Source organism: Talpa europaea (genome assembly GCF_964194135.1).
Source record: "Talpa europaea genome assembly, chromosome: 9".
Taxonomy (NCBI): domain Eukaryota; kingdom Metazoa; phylum Chordata; class Mammalia; order Eulipotyphla; family Talpidae; genus Talpa; species Talpa europaea.
In genome coordinates this window covers 112,268,230-112,289,781 of record NC_140076.1, presented here as the reverse complement: position 1 = coordinate 112,289,781, position 21,552 = coordinate 112,268,230, and the positions used below count along the sequence as shown (strand labels likewise).

The window sequence follows — 21,552 nt, the reverse complement described above, 5'->3', positions numbered from 1 at the left end:
TTCACTGATTAAATACAAACTTTTAACAATACTAATCACAGAAATGTCTTGATTCAATTGCATTTTAATATTATGCCGTCATTTTTTATAAAGAGTAAGTCACATTAACAGTGTTTTTGCATTATTTACAACATCACTGAAGGTATTTATCATTATGTTTTATGTTGAATCATGAAATTGCCAGTATTCAACTGTTTTGATTTTTAAAAAGGGTAATTTCATATGGTTTACCTAATAGTTCATTTTTTTAAAAAATGAGCTATGCAAATTAAAGCATCTTATAGTACTAAGAAAATATTTTGTCTCATCTGTCAAAGTAATATGCTCTCCTCACTCCCAAGATGACGATGGCAATGTGCAGGAAGGATGTGTTCTTTCTTGCATCCTGTCAGGAAGCTCAGTGCTGAAAGCAGCATTCAATGGTGATCACTGTCTTAGCCTAGACTTTGTTATAATTATTTGTGTAAGTACTTTGGCTTTACCTTTTTCACTTTATGACTCCCAATGCAAACTTTTTTTTTTTTTTCTGAATGTGAATACTGCAGCAATTATGTACAGACAGATGTGACTAGTTACCTAGGGTACTGTGTTGAGAAGGATATGGCCTGAACTTGGCAGGGAAAAGTACCAAGGTCAACTGGTGATATTCCACATACATGCTGGACAGGGAAAAGCAGCTGCCACATACTGACAGTCCTAGGCCAAGTACTAAAGTGCACAAAGTCTGAACTGATGAGTCATTAGAGAATGAACTGTGAGGGCCAATCTGTAGGAGACAGATCTGAACTGAATTCAGAAATGAGAGGGGCATTAATTGATAAGAAGGATAAAGGCATTTCTGTCAGAGCCAATTAAACATGAAATAGATAATAAAATGCAAAGTAACAAGAAATGAAGTTAGAGATGAATGAACCACTTTAGCTTTTGCGCGGGAGGAAAGTGACATGAAGAAAATGGTATATAACAGCAATAATATCAAGCAATTTCTTTTTAAGATCAGAAGCGATCTCAAATATCAGCATTTTATTACATAGTAATATTTCACTCATGCACGATGCCAGAAGAATGAATGAAAAACGTCATCTGTGTAATATTCATGCCAAAAATGTTTAAGCTAAATTTCATCACCAGGAAACAATCAGAATAAGTTGAAGACATTCTTCAAAGCAACTAGGCTGAATATTTATGTCAATGTTATGAAAGACAAAAGAAAAACAGAGAAACTCTATTCTAGTTTAAAGGGGATTAAATAGACAAGGAAACCAAATACAACAAATGATCCTTTGCTGGACCCTGGATTGGGGTTGCTAAAATATATTATTAGAAAAATTGAGGACTTTAAAAATGGACTACCTCTTAGGCACTAGCATTGTTGCACAAGTTTCTCAAATGTGATAACTGTTCTGTGATTATGTAGGATTATGTCCTCTTCTTGAGAAAAGAAGAGTATGATACACAAGTATCATAATGCCAGTGAGCAAAACTTTCAAGTTGTACAGTAATAAATGAGCAAATGTGAACGTGGGTGTGCGCATATGCATTTGTGCACACGTTCACACACGGGGTGGCTGTGAGGAGAATGTGGAAAAAGTAACAACAGGCAAAATTAGGTGAAGAACACACACATATTTGTTGTACTACTTATAATTTTTCTGTCTTTAAAAGATAAAATATCTTACATAAAAGAGGGGGAAATAAGAGTACTAAGGATAATAAAAGAACAATTGGACTAAAATAGTCATTTAGGAAATGTAATGTTGAGACACACACATTCAATTAAACCAAAATGTATAAAATCCCTTCAATTATACCAAGAATAGTATAATATGTAAACTCCAGGATGGTAGAAATTTTTGACCTATTTATCTACTGATAAATCTACTTCCATGTGACTTAAAGAATGCCTGAAAATATTTTTTCTTTTTTGAACGAATGAAGTTTGTTTATAAGACATTCAGGTACAGATATACAGGAAACAGAAATAACAAATAGAAGATATCAAGAGATTTTCACTTTGTTAAGTCTTTAGGGACAGGGACATATTTAAGGTCTCTAGCTTCTTCCAGGTTAATCCAAGATACCAAGATTACTTCCAGATAAATCCAAATAAGCAATCCAAGATTACTTCCAGATAAATCCATTTTTCTTTTCCATTGTTCCATTTATGTACCTTCCTCTTGGCAAGATGTGTGGCTTTGCTTATAAACCATCTACCACCATCAAGATCTGATTAATCCTAACAGGTTTCAGCAGCTACAGCAGAGTGTTCAGGCGTATTCTCAGAACCAGCATCAAAAGCATCAAGAGTTGTCAGAAATGCAAATTCTTAGATTCCCCCCGGACCTACTGAATTAAAAACTCTGGATGGCCCAGTTATTTGGGTTTTAAGAAGATAATTCTAATGTATACTAAAGAAATAAGGACAAAATAAAGGTATTAAGCCCTTTAATTAACAAAATATCTACCCCATAGTCTAAGTCATTATTGAGAAGCCAGTAAAAATCTAAGACCCAATCACATTAAAAAAATTTTGTAATAAAATTTAGTATATCACATACCTATAACTGATCATATATTAATCATACAGCAAAATCAGCCCACAAAAAAAAAAAAAAACCACATTTCAAAAGGCATCTACTTACTTTAACGTTTCAGCAAGAAAGAAGCTCTGCTGAACATCATCATGCGTAGGAGTGGAGGAATACACATCCTTCACCCCAGAAAATCCGCTACTGACTCTGCAATACTTTTCAATAGCCTGTGGAGGAGACCAGACGAAAGCATCAATGCCACAGAATTTCAACTTTAGAAGGACATGCAAAGGAACTATAATCAAAACCTCAGAGATTTATATAAGAACTGTATGGTTCTAGGGTAAGATTTATTATCAAATGGAATATCCTCCTACTGGAAAAATTAACTGAGGTATCCTGTTTCCTGTAGAATTTCTCCCTCACCAAAACTAATCATTTATGACACCTTACTTTTTCCTACTTAGGAATCAAGATAAAATATCACTATTCTCTCTCAGCATCAATAGGGGCTGCATCGGTTCCTGTGCTACGTGACCACCACCTTCATTATTGTTGTACCTTACTGTTAAAATTCCATAAGGACTAGCTAGGTCTGAATGACAAACGATACCTACAGGTCCTGTAGTTCATAGTACAGCAGACCCTCTTATCTGCTGGGTATACATTCCACGACCCCCAGTGGGTGTCTAAAACTAGACAGTATTAAACCCTTATATCCCTTTTTTTGGTGTATATAAACATGCTTGTGATAAAGTGTAATTTATAAACTAGGCACAAAAAGAGATTAGCAACAATACAGTAAAACAATTATAACAATACGCTGTAATAAAAGTTAAATGACTGCTGTCTCTCTCAAAATACCTGATTGTAAACGGTATTTTTGGACTGTAGGCAACTGAAACCCTGGAAAGCAAAACAGCAGCTAACGGGGGACTATTATATTCTTAGATTACTGCAGGGTCCTCAAAACCTACCTATTTGTAGTTAACGATCAGATCCTTTTGTTGTTACTTCTCACTAAAAATCCTTTGTTAGTTCCTTCACCTTGAAAGACCTTTAGGAATTCTGCAATGGTTCTAAAGTTAGGGAGATATACTCTTATGAAAAGACTAATGATTTTCTTCTTCCACTGGTACTGACAGTCATGAGGTTGTCTAAAAAAACCAGTATTATACAAGTAAACCTTGAAAAAACGCCTCATTTCAAGTAGATTTTTTTTCTGATTGAAAAATGCTGTCCATGTACAATAAATGTCTGATAGAAACATTAGCAAGTGCGTGTGTGTGTGTGTTGTCTTTCAATCTTAAAAAACTAATGTATCATCTTATGATGATTCATGAAGGATTTACTCAGAACACAAGCTGAAGTGAATAGGGGGCAATCTACACAGGCTGTGAGTTGGGAAGTTTGACAATGATCTATTTTTTTTTTCCCAGAAGTTAAGCATTGAGGCAAAGAAATTGTGTAACAGTGAAAATTTTGATTGCTTCCCTATATTCAATAAGAATGGGCAAGCATTTAAAAGATAACAGTTGTAACAGAGAACTATTCAGAGGGTACTAAGGATCATCTTAGCACTTTAAATGAACTAAGGAATAGCTTTTCCATCCAATGAAATGAAAGCAGCCCTGCAAGTAATGAACATGGGCTAACATGGATGAAGATGCTCAGTACAATGGGGCGGCTTGATTGAACACTTGTGCATAAGAGAAAATATTTACCAGTGCTGCTTCCCAGCCCCACTGCCTATATCTTGGATCATGAGTGAATCGCCACAGGTACCAATAGGTTTCAATTACTTCTGGACGGAGAATGTAATACTTTTCAGCCTGCCGGACCGCCACAGCCTCTACTGCACCATCAAACTTGAATGATTCAGGACCTAGTTTTAATGCTGTTATATGACCAAAAAAAAAAAAAAATTAAATGAGCAGAATAAACAATTTGTTTCGTATTTGCCAGAGCTTTTTTTTCTCCTTTGAAAGAATGAGGTTAAAGTTATTTTTGTTATTTGTTTTACTTTAATTGCTATTTTGCAAAATCAATGACTTTAAAAGATCCATACTTGGTTTACTTGTAATAGACTTATAAATATACCTATTATTTTAACATGAAGTATTTCTCATAAACGATAAACATTAACATACTTCTAAGCCTATACTAACAAGAATCTTGTAATCCTTTGGAAACAAATGCAAAGCTAGACATAAGCACATTTCATATTCCGTTTTCATCTAAAGCAGTACAGATAACCATACGATGCAGAATTATTTTTTAAAAAGACAATTTTAAAGTCCTTTCAAAATAATACATATATAAGAAAACACTTAAGAGTTCAGATCTTGAGTTATATTTAGCTGTAGATAATAAACTTTTTCAAAGCAAACAACAGTATTTCAGGAACAACATATTTCAAAACTTAAAAATAAATTCTCTGTAGCAAGGAAGAGGTTCAAATTGTCAGTCACCAAGAATTTCAACAATAATTTTACCCATTTGCCAGCTTGAATAAAACAAGGCCATTATATATATCTTTCAACATTGCAACTATTCCTTGAACACGATTTCCATTCAGGCTGGAATAAAGCGTAACATGGAAGACTTTTTTTTTTTTTAAATAATAAGGTATTCTTTTAATTGTGGTAACATTAGGATTCTCTCCATCAGGTATTGCCACCTACATGGAAGACTTCTAAAAAAACCTCTTTCTAACTACATCAGTACCCTAAACCTGTGTAATATAAACAAGGTCCTCCTCCATTGGGTTACTGGAGTCACAATTACCACTTTTAGCTGGCATCTTTCTTTCTTTTCACTTAGCTGTAAATACTGGCAAAGGTTAAATAAGTTTCAAGGTCTTATACCTCTTTCACACAATGCCAGACATTTTTATGTTTTTGCAGAGAAGGTAACACAAGAACCATAACGTTGGCAGTCCAGAAATAGTCATTCCATCGTTGTTGGTGTGACAAATGCTGCTGTGGCCAAATATCAGCATTACAACAGCAAGCCCATAAGCTTCAAATAATCACAGGTCTAAGGAGGTGTAAGTAAAGCTGTCTTTAGCACTCCAAAAGAAAACCTAAGAAATAAATGCCCTCAGGGAAAATCCCAAGAAAAATCCCATAAAACCAAAACCACTGTAGTGATGGTAGAAAGTTCTATTAAAAGCAAAACATATGATCCTTCTCTTTTCTCTTCATGAAAAGTTTATAACAAATAAATACTGTTTACTTATCTATGACTGTATGTATAACTATGCTCTTATATATATATTTTTCACCACCAATTTTTGTCACTCTAAGAATCATCTCATATTACAGATAAGGACACTGAAGTCCAGAAATACTATATATTTGCCTAAAGCAGGCATCAGAGGGCATTTTTAGTGAAAGGCACATAAGCAACTCATAACTTGTTGGTAATAAGACAAATTATTAGGTCACTGAGAAACCAATTACACATTCAATATAACCACTATTATCTTTTGGTTAGTCTTACTTTCACAAGAGGATAAGCAAGGCATCCTCTAAATCAGTCAATTTTGTGTTCTTTTAAGTAACTGGTTTAATTAAAGTTGGAATGAATGGCTAAAATGAATTCTTAAATAATAGCAAATGTATATTCTATACATCCTCAAATACCCTACCTCTTGTCTTTAAAACAATTACTGCAAAATCTTTATTAACAAAAACATTAATAGCTTTCAGAATAATTTTAAAAATGATGCAGGAACACATTTCCAGAATTAAAATTTAAGTTCTTAAGATTACGAGTTACTGTGTTAGAATAAACTGATAAACTGTTTTCCTTCTAATTCCTGGACATAGTTTTAACTTAGAGGTTCTTTTAGCTAATTAATTAGCTTTACTAACAGTCTTACCAGTTCTGTCATAGGATTCATGACATGTATGTGCAATTTCGGCCCCTAGCTCTAAATAATGGCCAGCTTTATCAGTTTTGGAACCATCTGCTCCGAGTGCAAACATTCCCCCAGCAAAGCAAGCCAAATGCCCCATCTTCTTCTCCAAGTGCCCATTCTTCCATTCTCCAATAAATGTAAGACCTCCCCGGGACTTCTTAATAAGATGTTTTTCTATAGCCTACAAGAAAAAGTAAATATTTAAGATTTTAAAAGCAAACTATGTTTAAACTTCTTATATCATTTTGGCTACTGTTAAACCTTGATAATAACAGGATGTCTTGAAAAACAGTAACTTTCCTAAACTGAACACTTAATTCATAATAAGTAAATTTTGGCGTGAGTAATTAAGTTGCATCTAACCTTGAAAAAATATTCCTCAGTCAATACTATAAAAAGACACAGTAGGAGAGGGGAGAGCTAGTCTAAAGATCACCTTTTAAGATAACACTACGCATTTTAAGAATTTTTTTATTCTTGAACTAAATGAAATTCATAATAACCAATCAATGGAGATCATGAGGACAAGGTCTAACTAGTTCATACCTTCCTAGTTTATTTTCTTTCCTACAACATAAACTGAGTAGGAAAAACTCCTAAGTAAATCAGAAAAATACAATTTTAAAAATTAGTTAAGACGGTTTCTATTTTTCCAGGTATCAATAGCTATACCTTTTGTCAAAGTAATTTAAAAAGGTACAATTAGGTGAAACACGTTATGTTATAAAGCTTACAGAACTACCTGGAAGTTCAACCTTAGCTTCTTAGTCCCTTACTTCGCAAACTCAGGCACTTGCTTTGCTTGCTGTGCCCGTGACTGGGAGAGGCCTACTGAAATGTGGATTTACTCAAAAGGTGTGAGTGATGAAGTAGTTTATATTAAACTTGAATATGACAAGAAATAGAGTTCAACAATCATATTTAATTTTAAAATGAGATTTTTAAGAGATTTGTTCCTCGCCGCTAAAGCTCTCAGACTAATGAAGAGGTTATGGATTAGAAATACTCCTATGGAAAAGTATAAGAAAATTGCATTAATTCACTTCTCTTTGGTAGAAGTTACTATAAATGACTAGATACTATACTTTTCTGACAATAAAGGAGTTTAAGTATTAATCCACATTTTTATTATGGGTTATTTTCTGACAAGCTCAGTAAAAATCAGCTTTGGAAAAACTTACTCTGTATTTTTTATAATTAAAATGTAAGTTTTGCAGAACTATAGGGACTTCGCCTCATTTATTGTCTTATCCTCCGCAATGTCTGTATGTGTAATACACACTCAATAAATGTTAAATTAGTAAGTCTTTTTATAAATAAACAGTACTCTTAGTAACTGTTTGGTCTATTGGGGAATACAGGGTGATTGATAAGCAAAATGATAAGGAACTACCACTGGATTTTAAGTTTTTATTGTTGTTTTCTTTTAACCATAATACTATGAAGCACAAAAAGAAAGAATTCATTTTTTCAGTTACAGGGACAATGACTTTTATCTTTGCGGACCTCATGGCATATAGCAAGTTTGCTAGATGTAAGGCATTCAATAAACACCTTTAGAATGATATCTATGGTTTGGGTTCCAATTTCTGTATATTTTTGTCATTTCTATTCTTTTTAACATTAATCTTACTTTGTTATAATTAGAAGATATTCAAATATATTTTAAAGAATTTACTAGAACTAAAGTAAAAGGTGGGTATACATAGGGGTTTTTAACCAGTAATTCACTTATGAACCCCTGAAATTTCCTTTACAGCTCTTGTCTCTATAAAAATATGAAGAATGTCTAAGAGTTCAATTTATATAAATGCTGAACTATGGAATGGCAACAAGGAGTAACATTATTGCTCTTCTGTTAAAAAGTGTTAAAGAAATCTTCACAAATATTGACACTACTTTCTTGTCCCAAAATGATCTTCAAAAAGCATGTTTTGCATCACTATTTTTTTTTTTTTTTAAGATTTATTTATTTATTTATTTATTTATATAAGCACTGGGTACAGTCAGAAGCGCGGGAGGGTGAGAGAATTCACCAGAGCCAGAGCGGGGAGCAGAGCAGGCAGAAGGACCGAAGTACACTGCTGAGGGGAACAGCAGGTGCGGCAGGAGAGGCCTGCACGCCCACATCACTATTTTAAAAATGAAAGACTAAATATAAACTTGATTAGAAAATAAAACCTATAAAAAAACAAAAATTTTTTAAAAAGAAAGCGAAGATGGAGGAGCCAGGAATAAGGGTATTTGTGAGTACAGAGGAGAATGAGATGGGAATGCATTCAGTGAAAGAGGTTTGTTCAGAAAGGCAGATTTTAAATATGACTTATCTCAATTAGAATGAAATAATCTTTCCTATTGCTTCCTTACAGTCCATGTCATTAATCTTACAATTTGTGTATCGTGTCTCCTAGCAGAATTAATAATAGTTACTGGAGTTAACAAAACACACACTGCAAAAAACTGCACCCCTGAGATCATGTCTTGAAATTAAAGCTGGTCAAGTGATTATTTAAAAACTTAATAGGAGCCCATTTTAGACTTAAGAACTAATAAAAATAGGACAAAGAAAACAATGTAGAAAGATTCTTACAACACATAACACACAGTTAATTCCCAGAAAATGATTTTATGAGATTAACTTTCAAAACAGGTATCATGCCTTTCAAAGTACATACAGTTAAAAAGGAAATGACAAATCTAATGTTCCTTTTCCATTAGGAAGACTTAAACAAAGTGAAACAAAACAATGGTTTTAGATTTAAAATATTACAAGAAAGCATCCAACTATGAAGAAAAAAATGATTAGCTGGTATATGACAACACGCTTTCTCACAAATAAATCTATTAGTCATTCATTTATTAAATATTTATTGAACACCTGTTATGTTTCAGGTATTGTGGCAAGTGAAAATGATAAACACACACAGTCTCTCAGTCTACCGGGAATGACTAAGGGCTACTCCAACACTATGATTCTAATACCTTTACATTTTTCCTTGATGACTTTTCTAGGATGACAAAGATATCTAGGTGGAAAGTTTAATAACAAATGAAACTCCAACTTTTTAAACTGTAATACTTTATAAAGAATTTTATAAGCCACACACTAAAATGTAGATTCTTGGTCACATATCCATAGCTGAATTTCTTAGCACAATCTCTCAATAAACTTCTACTGAATGCCTACAATGGGCATGGACAAAGAGCTACATGCCACAGACTTGTTTGCCTCCTATACATTTTTATAAGCAATTTATAGGGATTTAGTGCCTTAAAAAGTAAGGGATAAAATGGGTAATAACATACTTGGTTTAATTTAAAGACAAAACAACAATTATAACTCAGAATAATTATCACTGGCTATAGTTAGAATGGTAGTTATCTACAAAATATACTATTTTAAAAAATAATTAAAATTATTTAAAGGACATGGGTTTATATTGGATCAGAAAGAAAACAAAGTTACTAATTGCTTAATATACTTTTCTCTCTCAGTTTGTGCATGGAAACAACACATGTAAGTGTTTCCAAGAATGAGACTTGCTCCAATTTTAAAATGTCACAGCACTATGTTCTGAAACTACACAGGTCAGAGGTTGTGAGAGCAAGTTCTGAAGTTAGATTGTGCAAAAGTCACTTCTCTGTCTGTGCCTTAAGGTCCTCATGTGCAAAATGGCCATAAAGATTAAGTAGTTCCACGTATGTAGAGAGGTTAGAGCAGTGGCTGGTATGTGAAAAGTACTATGCAAGTGTTTGTCCTTATTGTTTACCCACAAGATACTCAATGTGTGGATTCAATAGATCATTTCAGAGAAGAAATGTTTATGGAAATGTGTGTCAAAGTTTTTCCTGTCTCCTAGATAATAACTAAAAGTAATTACAATAAATTTTCATAAATATGCTACACTAAATTCTTTCAACAATTTCTTTCTTTTCTTTTTTTTAAAGATTTATTTATTTATTTATACGAGCACTGGGTACAGTCAGAAGCGCGGGAGGGTGAGAGAATTCACCAGAGCCAGAGCAGGGAGCAGAACAGGCAGACGGACGAAGTACACTGCTGAGGGGAGCAGCGGGCGGCAAAAGAGGTCTGCACTCCATGTGGGACCCTCGCCCAATGGCCGGGGATCGAACTGGCGCTGCAGAGGCTGCAGGCAGCTTCGCAACCCAGTGCTCAACTACTGCACCACCGGGGAGGCCCTCTTTCAACAATTTCTTTAAAAATACCACAAAAAAGGTAAACTTAATAAGACTTTTATATTAAAAGACTTAACAAACTCTATAGTGAATACATCTGACAAAACAGAAGACGCCCCTCAGTCACTGTCAAATATATTGTATATTAAACATGCTAACTAAAAGAGAATTCTGACAACAATTACCTCAATAGCATCATCATACATCTTTCTCGCCTCATGGTCTGTTTTATCTGACATCAACCATGCTTTCAGTAAGTATTCATAAAAACTGTCTCCCAGGCCACCGACTGATGTGTGATCTGTAACAAAAGAGAAAAGGGCATAGGTAAAGGAAAGAAAGGACAATTCAATAATGTTTAAAGTTCTAAACTAGTGAGTTTAAAAATTACATTGACATGCCTATTTCCAACATAGTTTGAACTTAGCCCACTAAGAGCACACTATAATCACTCTCCTCTGCATATGTACCCAATTACCTAGAAAAGATTTTTCTGCTGAATGTGGCATCTCATATTTAGTCTTTCTCTTCAATCACATAGCTTGCACGTTCACACATCCAAACTTTTCCAGAACTGCAAGTAACTATCTTTCAAATATTAATGGCTTTAGTTATATAGGTTATAATTACATATAAGAGATATATTTAAATCTGACAGTAGCCAAGGGGAGCACACTCAGACATTTTTCTTAGGATGGTTAATAGTAATTTCTGTGCTGTAGGTAGCAAATTTTTCAAAATCTAAAAGAAAATACAAGAATTACTGTGTAATGTCACCTTGCATAATACAGTAAGCTGTTGAAATGCTACTTTTATCATATTTATACAACCACCAGTATTTATTTGTTTGTCCTGGGTTTATTCTTGTTCCAACCTATCTATACTTATAATCCTATCCAATTTAGCACTGTAACTCCCAAGGCAACCATACTCCTTTATCCCTGACTGCCTATAAAACTACATTCTTGACCTTTCTTTTAACATTTACATCCTCCCTGCATGAAAAGAAAAATAATCACATTTCTTATAACCCTTCAATCATTCATATAATATTATCAATAGTTTTTCAAATTAAGGAGGAAGGACAACTTTGTGGTTTATGGGAACAACCATAAGCCTGCCTGCTCGTGAGAAACTCACAATACTATTTATATTATTAGCTCACAAAAATAAATTTGGGTTGAATTTAAGTTTGACTTCCTAGCACAAAACCTTCTTTTAAAAAAACATAGCCAGTGTTTAAGCAATGTCTGCTGATAGGCTAATAATTCACTTCCACCTTACATAGCCTATGTCTCAAAGGCTCTTATTTCTCACTTTCTTCCTTGACCATAAATATACATGCATATGATAAATTTTCATATATACACCAACAGAAACCACCACCAAGACAAAAATACACAGCATTACTAGCATACCCAAAGTCTTCCTCATATGGTTCTCAGAATCAGTACTCACCTCCAAGGATAGTTTTTATGACCTCTATAATCACCAGAGATTTACTGTGTTAAGTTCACATAAAATGGTTATTCACTTCCAAATGAAGTTACTTTGTTATTTGTTACTTCATCGATCTCCTTTATTATGTCTAAATATTTAGAAGGAACCCTCTGTTTTAGGTACACATTATTCTCTAACATTAAGTGATGAGGTATCAGAAAAGACACTTAGAGGAGTAGAGGACAGAGTTATAAGTCTAAGCTACAGACTGCAGAAAAAAAATCACAGTTAAATTTCTAATAGCTTCCAAAACTCATCATACTTACATTTAAGAGTTTTATGATGGGAGTAATATATAATGATAGATTTAGAGGGCAAATTACACTTAGATGTTATTTAAATATTTTATAATCACAAAAAATTATAAAAGATAACAGAGACTTGTAAAATATTAAAACAACATGAAATGAATAGCATGTACGAGTCTAGCCTCTCATTCTTATGAGGCACTTTGTACAGTGTCATGATTAAGGATGCCTCCGGCACACATTATTTGGTAATAAACCAAAAGACAGTGAAATTATTTGGAGAACCACTGTTTTAAAACAGCTGTATCAAAACAACCATGACAAAATATCCCCAGATAATGTAATTATGTCAAAATGCCTTGAATGACTCAGTGGACGATATCGTTACTAGCTGCCCAGTCTCTTACTGGGCTTGGTCAGCTGTGTGAATCATGCTATATTTTACTTGTCTTTACCTTTTAAACACGACCCTCTTACATAAGCTTCTTTCCTCAGATTTTCTAGTTGCCTTCCTATTGTCCCTTATCTTTTTATTTTACCATTTTTATTGTTTCCCATCATCTCAATTACACTTTCATTCAGTCACTGCTTTCCTTCTTACTCCTCTAGAGACCTTCTCCCCAATCTGGTTATTCTCTAAACACACTATACAGCTATCATCTGGAGCTGCTTGTTTTCCTGAGACCAATTATTTCCTCAGCGTTATGTCTTAGTTTATACCACATTTACTGAATCATATTCTTCTACAATTTCCCAATAAGAACTTATTACAGTATCAGCAGACATACTGATTAAACCATGCTGTCTGAAAATGTCTTTATTATTCTCTCGCTCTCACTTTTACTCTATATAGGTAAAAAATTCAATATTTGAAATCATTTTCCCTCAGAGCTTCCTGCAGATACTGTTCCAATGTCTTGTTGTATCAAGTATCATTAGTGAGGAATCTGATGTTATTTTATAGCTCAATGTAGCCTCACTCCCCCTCCTCATACTTAACTCACCTTTCTAAGCTTTGGAATCTCCATTTTGACATTGGTTAAATTTAAGTACAGTCTCCCCTGCACCCCTGTATTCATCATGCTGGGCATTTGTCCAACTAAATATTGCTATCTTTTAGCTCTGAGAAAATTCTCTTCTATTATTTTCTTTGATTATTTTCTTCACTTCACTTGCTCAGAACTCTCTCCTGAACCTCTTATGAGTTGGAAATTGTCCCTGTTCTAGGTGCCAGAAATACAAGAGTAAGCAAAACTGACAGGACTCTGCCTTCAAGGAGTTTGAATTCTGTTGTGATACAGTCTCTATTCATTAAAATTAATGAATCAGCAATAACAAATATCCTATATATTTTTTTTTTTAAAGATTTATTTATTTATTTATGCAAACACTGGGTTCAGTCAGAAGCGCGGGAGGATGAGAGAATTCACCAGAGCCAGAGCGGGGAATGGAACAGGCAGACTGATGAAGTACACTGCTGAGGGGAGCAGCGGGCGGCAGGAGAGGTCTGTGCGCCATGTGGGACCCTCACCCGGTGACCAGGGATCGAACCGGCGCTGCAGAGGCTGCGGGCAGCTTTGCAACCCAGCACTCAACCGCTACACCACCGTGGAGGCCCCTATATTTTCTTGACTTTGGTCCTAAGAAGATGTAGACTAAGCTTTGCACTTAGAAAACCAGTGAAAATATAAAGTTTAAAAAAGAGAAATAATAATGATGTGCCTTTAAATCTAGGTTCCTTACTATGTTCTTTTATGTGTGCTGCCAAGTGCTTTTCCTGAAGGTAATTACCAGTAATTATTTTCTGTGATTGCTATGTGCATGTCACAGACATTATCATTACTCTAATTATAATACAGTTAGCCAAAGCTGAATTGTTAAATTTCAGTTCAATTCACTGTTTTGCAGACTATTTATAGACATGACAGATGTATACTGCTCAAAGATAATAATGGAATTTGATATACTTTGCAGAGTCTGATGTAAAATATACAAAAAAATTAAAAGGAACAAATTGGACAATTTAGTAAGGGCCACAGCTGCTAAAGCGATATCAAGGCAGCTCCCCTAGGATTTTAAAGACCTCTTGCAAAAATAACCAGTGAATAACTATAAATTCTTAAAATTAATTAACTGCTGAGAGTGAATATATTCTGAAGAACTAATCTGAATTTATTCTGTGGGAAAAAACAGGGATGAATGAAAAAAAATCTTTTTTGCTTACAATTTCTTTTATTATGGTGAAATGTACATAACAGTGAAAGTTGCTATTTTAACCACATTTTAAAGTATAACATTTGGTGATATTAATTACATGCACAATAATGTTCAACTATTACCACTGTTTCCAAAATATTTCATCACACCAAAAAGAAGTTTATAACCTCTGAACAGTAATTTTTCATTCCTCTCTCACCCAAATCTCTGGTAATCTAATCCACTTTCCATCTATGAACCTGACTACTCCCGATACTTGGTATCAGTGGAATCACATAGTATTTGTTCTTTTGTGACTGGCTTAGCATCTGTGTTGTAGGATGTGGAGGAACATCATTCCTCTTTACAGCTGAACAATATTCCATTTTGTGGATATATCACATACGTCTACTCACTTGTCTGTGCTGAAGTGCTGGGCACTTTAGCTGTTCCTTCTGGCTACTGTGAATAGTGCTGTGTGAACACTGACAAGCAACTCTGTTTGAGAAACTGTCATCAAATCTTTGTGTATATAACTAGAGGGTGAATTCTGGGTCTCATGGAATCCTACGTTTAATTTTTTTGAGGAACCACTGAACCTCTTCTCACAGTGGTTGCACTATTTTACATTTCCATCAACAATGCACAAGGGTCCAGTTTCTTCTTCACACACACGCAGACACACACCTTCTGTCGCTGACTACAGCCATCCTACCAAGTGTCAAGTGGCATTTCATGTGCTTCATCGTGACCTGCATTTCCTTAATGACTAACATCGCTAGATCATGTCAAAGACATGTACAATGTGAGCTCTATTCCACATGCTGCTTTTCCATTCCCTTTCTTCTTGGGAAAAATGTCTATTCTGGCCATTTGCCTGTTCAGCTATTCGTCCTTCCTTGTTGAGCTGCCAAAGTTCACTCTGCGGGTTTTTACTCTCAGGATAGTGCCATCTGATACACAAAAGTTTTCAATTTTAGTGAAAAATAATGTCTCAATTTTTTTAATTGTTGTCTGTGCTTTTGAAGTAATATAGCCAAATCCAAGGTCATGAAGATTTGTCCATGTTTTGTTCTAAGAGTTTTATCAGTCTGGTTCTTTATTTTTTTTTTTTTTTAAAGATTTATTTATTTATTTACACAAGCACTGGGTACAGTCAGAAGCACAGGAGGGTGAGAGAATTCACCAGAGCCAGAGCAGGGAATAGAACAGGCAGATCAGTCTGGTTCTTTAAATTTAGGGTCTGTGATGAATTGAGTTAATTTTTGCAAACAGCATAATTTCTTATTCATGTTGCTATACAATTTTTACAACACCATCTGATGACAAGAAAGTTATATTTTTAATAATTAAGATGCTATCAGTGCTATACTGTTCACTGTTTCAGAGGCTGGCAATTTTCAAATAGTGATTTCATTTTTTTCAGTATTTAAAGATTTTGGTGTGGAAGATGGCATTCTCTTTTTTATTGAAAAAATAAAAATCTTACTTCAAATGCAATAGATATTATCAAATTTAGATTAGTAAAGGTAAAAGAAATAGAACTGAACATTCAGAAAAAAACACATGTAACATATTAATACAGTTTATAATTTTAAAATGTTTGTTGTCTTTATAAATATCTTTCTAGACATCTATCTATAAAAAAGCCTTTAATGACTGCATGATATACTACATCGGAAAGAACTGCAAGTTATTTAACCAAATATCTTTCATACAAGGTTTAAACACTGCACTGTCCTATCAGGTAGGCACTAATAACAAGTAGAAATTTAAACTTAATTAAAAGTAAAATTTAAAATGCAGTTCCAATATCATACTAGCTAAATTTCCAGTGTTCAATAGCCCCCCAAAGCAGTGACTACTGTTTTAGATAGCACAGTACAGAATATTTCCCTCATCACAGAAAGCTCTATCGCACAGCACTGCTACAGAATGCTTCCAAATTATCCCTATATTATAAACTGCTCCACTGTTACTGTAAATAAACCACATACACACGAATTTCTGAAAACTTCTTCTGAATAGATGCCTAAAAAGTGAGTCACTGGTTCAAAGGGCATACAAATTTTCACACTTCTCAAAGCTCTGAATACAGACGTGTTTATTTGATTTATCAATTTAAGAGAGAGCAGTGTCTTCTGTTTAAAAGTTGCATTGATTTGATTAGGGAAATGTTTAAGTGAGAAAAGAGAGGGGCAAAGGACCAGTCTATGGAAATGCTACAAATACAGTAGCAAAAACTGTGGGCTCCTCACTTGAAGTGCAGCAGCACCAGTTGCCAGAGACAGGGTTTCTCCCTGCGTGGTCTCCATCCCCACACACACTACATTGTCTCCATGCGTCGTATACCTTCACTAACATTAGGGCTAAAGATGAGCCTCTCTCTGGTTTATTGTCCATTGTGTTTTGCTTTTTCACTTGATTTTTCTGGGATGATCATCTTTCTCTTATGACCTTATGAGTTCTTATATAAAATATGTTCGAATATATTTCCATAGCTTGTTACTTGCCTGTAGTTATGACATGTAGGAGACTACTATTTATATATAGTAAAACCTGAACCTTTTCTTTATGGTTTTTGTTTCATGTGATCTGCTCACAAGAGACTTTCCTGATAATACACTCAACCATTTTTAAATACTTTTATGGTTTTACTTTCTACAATTAGTTATGCCACTATATAAATCTATAACTGGCACATGATAGAGGGAAGGAACATAATTTTCCCCAATGGTAGAATATTTCCAAATCATAATGTAACTGTAAGGGAAAAGATTTACAATAAAATTCACCCAAATTACTGAGTAGACATCCAAATGAGTTAGAGTTATCTAGAATAAGAAAAGAACAATTTTACATTTTAGAAATGTCACACTCAGGGTTTTGTTTTTTTTCAGAAAGTACCAGTCTGACCCTGTCTTGACATTAGACCTTATATTTTCTTTAGATAAAAAGAGAAAATGAACTACTTATAAAGAATTTCAGAGAGGGGAAAAAATTTCTGATCTATCCCCATATCCATGAAAGATACACAGTAACTCTACTGACCAATCAATTTCCTTTCATAAAACAGACAATTTTCTTTCAAGAAGCCTGAAAGACATTTCCACGGCCAATGTTTTCCTACTCCTGGTAGGAAATGTCATCTTCTGCATATATAAAATTAAGTGAACGATACTTTTATCTTTTATTTACTACTTCTCAAAAGGGCAAAGTTACAAATTCTATTTGTTTACTTTTACCACATTTTAGGAGAGAATCCATTGACAAACTCATAATTTAATTTATTAAAATTCCATAAGCCCCACATTGCCACAAAGACATTATTATTTTTTGAAAATCAATTTCTCCAAAGATCAATTTTAAAGCTCTAAAGAGTTACCTCTCCCAAACCAAAACCCTTTCCCTGAGATAGAGAGATCACCTCTGCCACAGTCTCACATGGCAGTTGGGAAATTTCCCTACTATAACATTTACCTCATTATGTTCTAACTACTTCTAAGTGCATCTGCCTGCTCTGCTAGCCTGCACAGTCCCTGATTTTGACCAAGTCATACATATCCTTTCCCCATTCCCAGTCTTAATTTAATTCATTAAAATTAAAACTCTTAATTTAATTCATTTATCTAAGAACTTAGCAAAGAAAACTGGTAAATAATAGACACTGATGCCTTCTTTTTAAATCAATGGGTGAACACAGCTGGTCAAAGAACACCTGCCCTTTCTAGTCCTTCAACACAAGCACTTATTTTTACTATTCCTTTAACAGACACTTAGCCCAAGGAATGCTCTTATTTACATTTAAATATAAGGGATTAAAGTATAATCCTTCACAAATGCCACATTATATTTTAGCAAAATACTTACACATACATGAAATAAAATACCCTGTGTAACAGGTTATTATTGTTTCCATTTTATAATTAGAAAAACTGAAGCTATAAGAAATTAGAAACTTGCCAAAGGAAAAGTAAGTTCAACTAGATAACAGGGTTACACACTGAGAGTTTCTAACTCTATGTGTGATGTACTTTGCACTACATCAAGCAAGGGTTTTATGATAAACAACTTTCTACCAAAGTATTAATAGTACTAGAAATACTTACACTGACCCCAGCGACCAGTTCTTGGGTTCAAATAATTTGGATAAAGACCATTTGGACGATCCATTTTCTGAAGTAGTTTTCTAATGTGCATGACCTAAGCAAAACAAGATTTAAAATGCAATTAACATAAACAAATGTCATTGAGGCTTTATATTAATTTAGGTTTTATGGGTCTTTTTTCTTTTACAGAACCAACTCCACCTCCCTTGCCTCTGTTAGTATAAAGTTTACATAAGGTTCTCTGAAAAATAAAATATTTCCCTATGTCATTTTAATTAATGACTATAACCATAATTTATTTTCATTGCTGTATTGAGTTTTATTATATAAACTGCTAATACAAACAATACTTCTATCTCTATGATGTAAATGTATACACCAAAAGTGGAAAATGTGGGTTATAGCATATATCTATTTTAACTTTATTAATTTTGTCTTTTAAATTTAGGCCTTTAGGGCTTCCCCTGGTGCTGCAGCGGTTGAGCACTGGGTTGCGAAGCTGCCTGCAGCTTCTGCATCACCGGTTCAATCCCCGGCCACGGGTGAGGGTCCCACATGGCGCGCAGACATCTCCTGCTGCCCGCTGCTCCCCTCAGCAGTGTACTTCGGTTCTTCTGCCTGTTCTGCTCCCCGCTCTGGCTCAGGTGAATTCTCTCACCCTCCCACACTTCTGACTGTACCCAGTGCTTGTATAAATAAATAAATAAATCTTTAAAAAATAATAAAATAAATTTAGGCCTTTAAGCGCCTATTATTAACTGTTATAATCTACAACAAGCTTGTCATATCACAGATGCTTTCACACAGAGATGGTTCTAAGGTCTTTGCTGACCATCAGCCACACTGTCAGTGTTGATAAAGGAATAATGCAAATCTGCCCAACATATTTTTTCTTCAGTAGCATCTGAAATGTTTCCTTTATATATAATTTCAAAAGTTTCTTGCCATATTCCATTAAAAAAAAGTCACTGATGATTTAAAGAGTATTGAATCAATGCTACAGAACAACAAGGAGATGACTGGATTTTTCATGATACTGCTTACTGTACCTGAACATGATACATCTCTTCATTTTTAGATTCTTCTCAATGCCATTCAATAGTTTTGAGCTTCATCTTTCATTAGATTTATTTGTAGGAAACATACTTTTGTTATTACCATGTAAGATATGATGTTTACTTTCTCATTCTTTTTAAAAATTTTTCATTAAAGTAACACTGGTTTGTAACATTAAGTTTCAGATGTACAGCATTTATCCCTTTTTTGTAAAATGATATTTTCTTGCCCATTATAGCTGATGCAGAAAAATCCTATTCATCTCTAATATCTAATAGAGCTTTTATTTAAATATACAGTTTTTTGCTTTTAATAATACAAATGTAGGCTCTCTTCATATTGCAAATAACCACGTAGTCTGTGAATAATGGCTATTTCTTTTTTGATTCTTAGACCTTCTGTTCATTCTGTTTTCTTTGTCTTCTCATGCAGTCCAGCACTTCAGTACAATGTTAAGTATCAATGACAAAGGGATTTTAAAAAAGCCTACTCATGTTACAACTTCTTGAGTATCAATAAATATTTTTAAAATGTTCAAAATAGAAAGGACACTTCTTTAGATAATTTTAAAAAAAGAATAAAAGGCCAGAATACTGATAGACATACTTCTAGAAAGGCAAACATTTTAAAAACATGAATCAAGTCTTTGGGTAAACCATAGAGGACCCTACAATAAAGCAAAGCAAACAAGGAGACTCGCCTTTTTGTAGTAAACTGGGTCTCCCGTCAAGTAGCTGAGGTGGACGAACTCCATATGCAGGGTACCAAACTCAGCAAGGATGCTGCTGCCTGCAGATGCCCAGCCCCAGTTTCGCCCAACACCACTGAAGGGAGGCAAAGGTAAAAGCAGACAGGGTTAGAAAAAGACCAAAACTTTATTTTGATAAATACATAAATTTTAAATAAATCTCTCTGAAATAATTACATTTAACATAACAGCTTATTTACATCCAAAGTAGTATTTTATTATTTTTAAATTCTTTTGAATAGGTAATACATTCACGTGTTTTAAAAATCAAAACAATATAGAAATTTATATGATAAATAGATTTTATTTCCTCTTCATTTCTCTTTACCTTACCAGGTCCAAAATATAAACACCTTCATTAGCTTCTTATGTATTACTACAGAATTTTTAATGCATATATAAACAATTCAAATATATATTCTTCAAATACGCTAAAAGGTTGCCAATACAGGATTAATTACATGAATTATATATATTTAGATAATGTATGAATTTTCACACAGGCACTGGAATGGCTGTAACTGAGAGAGGGAAGTGAAGGAAGAAGAACGAGGTTAGAGAACCAGATGTACTCCAGAATACACAAGGATTTTGCAGGCTGTGGCAAAATTTTAAAATTTATATTCTGAACATAATGAAAATCCATGGATGATTTCAAGAAACATACTTTCTTTTATCATTTAAGGAATAAAGTATGCCATTTGGGGAGAGTGCAAGCACAGGGAATGGGTGACAGCATGCCTAAGTATAACACAAAGCACCTACTAAGTCCAACAGGTTACTCGTCGCTATAAAAACTTACTGGCCACATGAACCAAATGAAAGCTTCATTCACAGTGCATTTAAACACTTTTCAAATACTAAATTCTAAACAACACTTTTTGTTTTTTGTTCTACATATAGCCTCATGGGAGCAATCATTAAATCTGAGCCTTGGTGGGGTTTAACATACACCTGAAGGGTGTGATCCTAAACTTCAAAATCACCGACAACGTTGTAAACTGATGCTACTGCAATAAAAAAAATTAAATATGTACAAATT

The 21,552-nt window shown here is 34.0% G+C and overlaps 1 protein-coding gene across 1 annotated transcript in view; it reads right to left on the bottom strand.

The window, feature by feature from the left end:
* The window catches only part of MAN1A2 (mannosidase alpha class 1A member 2), a gene marked incomplete at its 5' end in the record, with an annotated part of 78,284 nt that overhangs the window by 8,954 nt on the left and 47,778 nt on the right, over positions 1–21,552 (bottom strand). The window contains 6 exons of the mRNA XM_084243290.1: positions 2,643–2,758; positions 4,256–4,428; positions 6,418–6,637; positions 10,839–10,954; positions 18,707–18,800; positions 20,463–20,586. Of these exons, the coding sequence (XP_084099416.1) occupies positions 2,643–2,758; positions 4,256–4,428; positions 6,418–6,637; positions 10,839–10,954; positions 18,707–18,800; positions 20,463–20,586 (843 nt within the window). The remainder of the gene's footprint in view (positions 1–2,642; positions 2,759–4,255; positions 4,429–6,417; positions 6,638–10,838; positions 10,955–18,706; positions 18,801–20,462; positions 20,587–21,552) is intronic.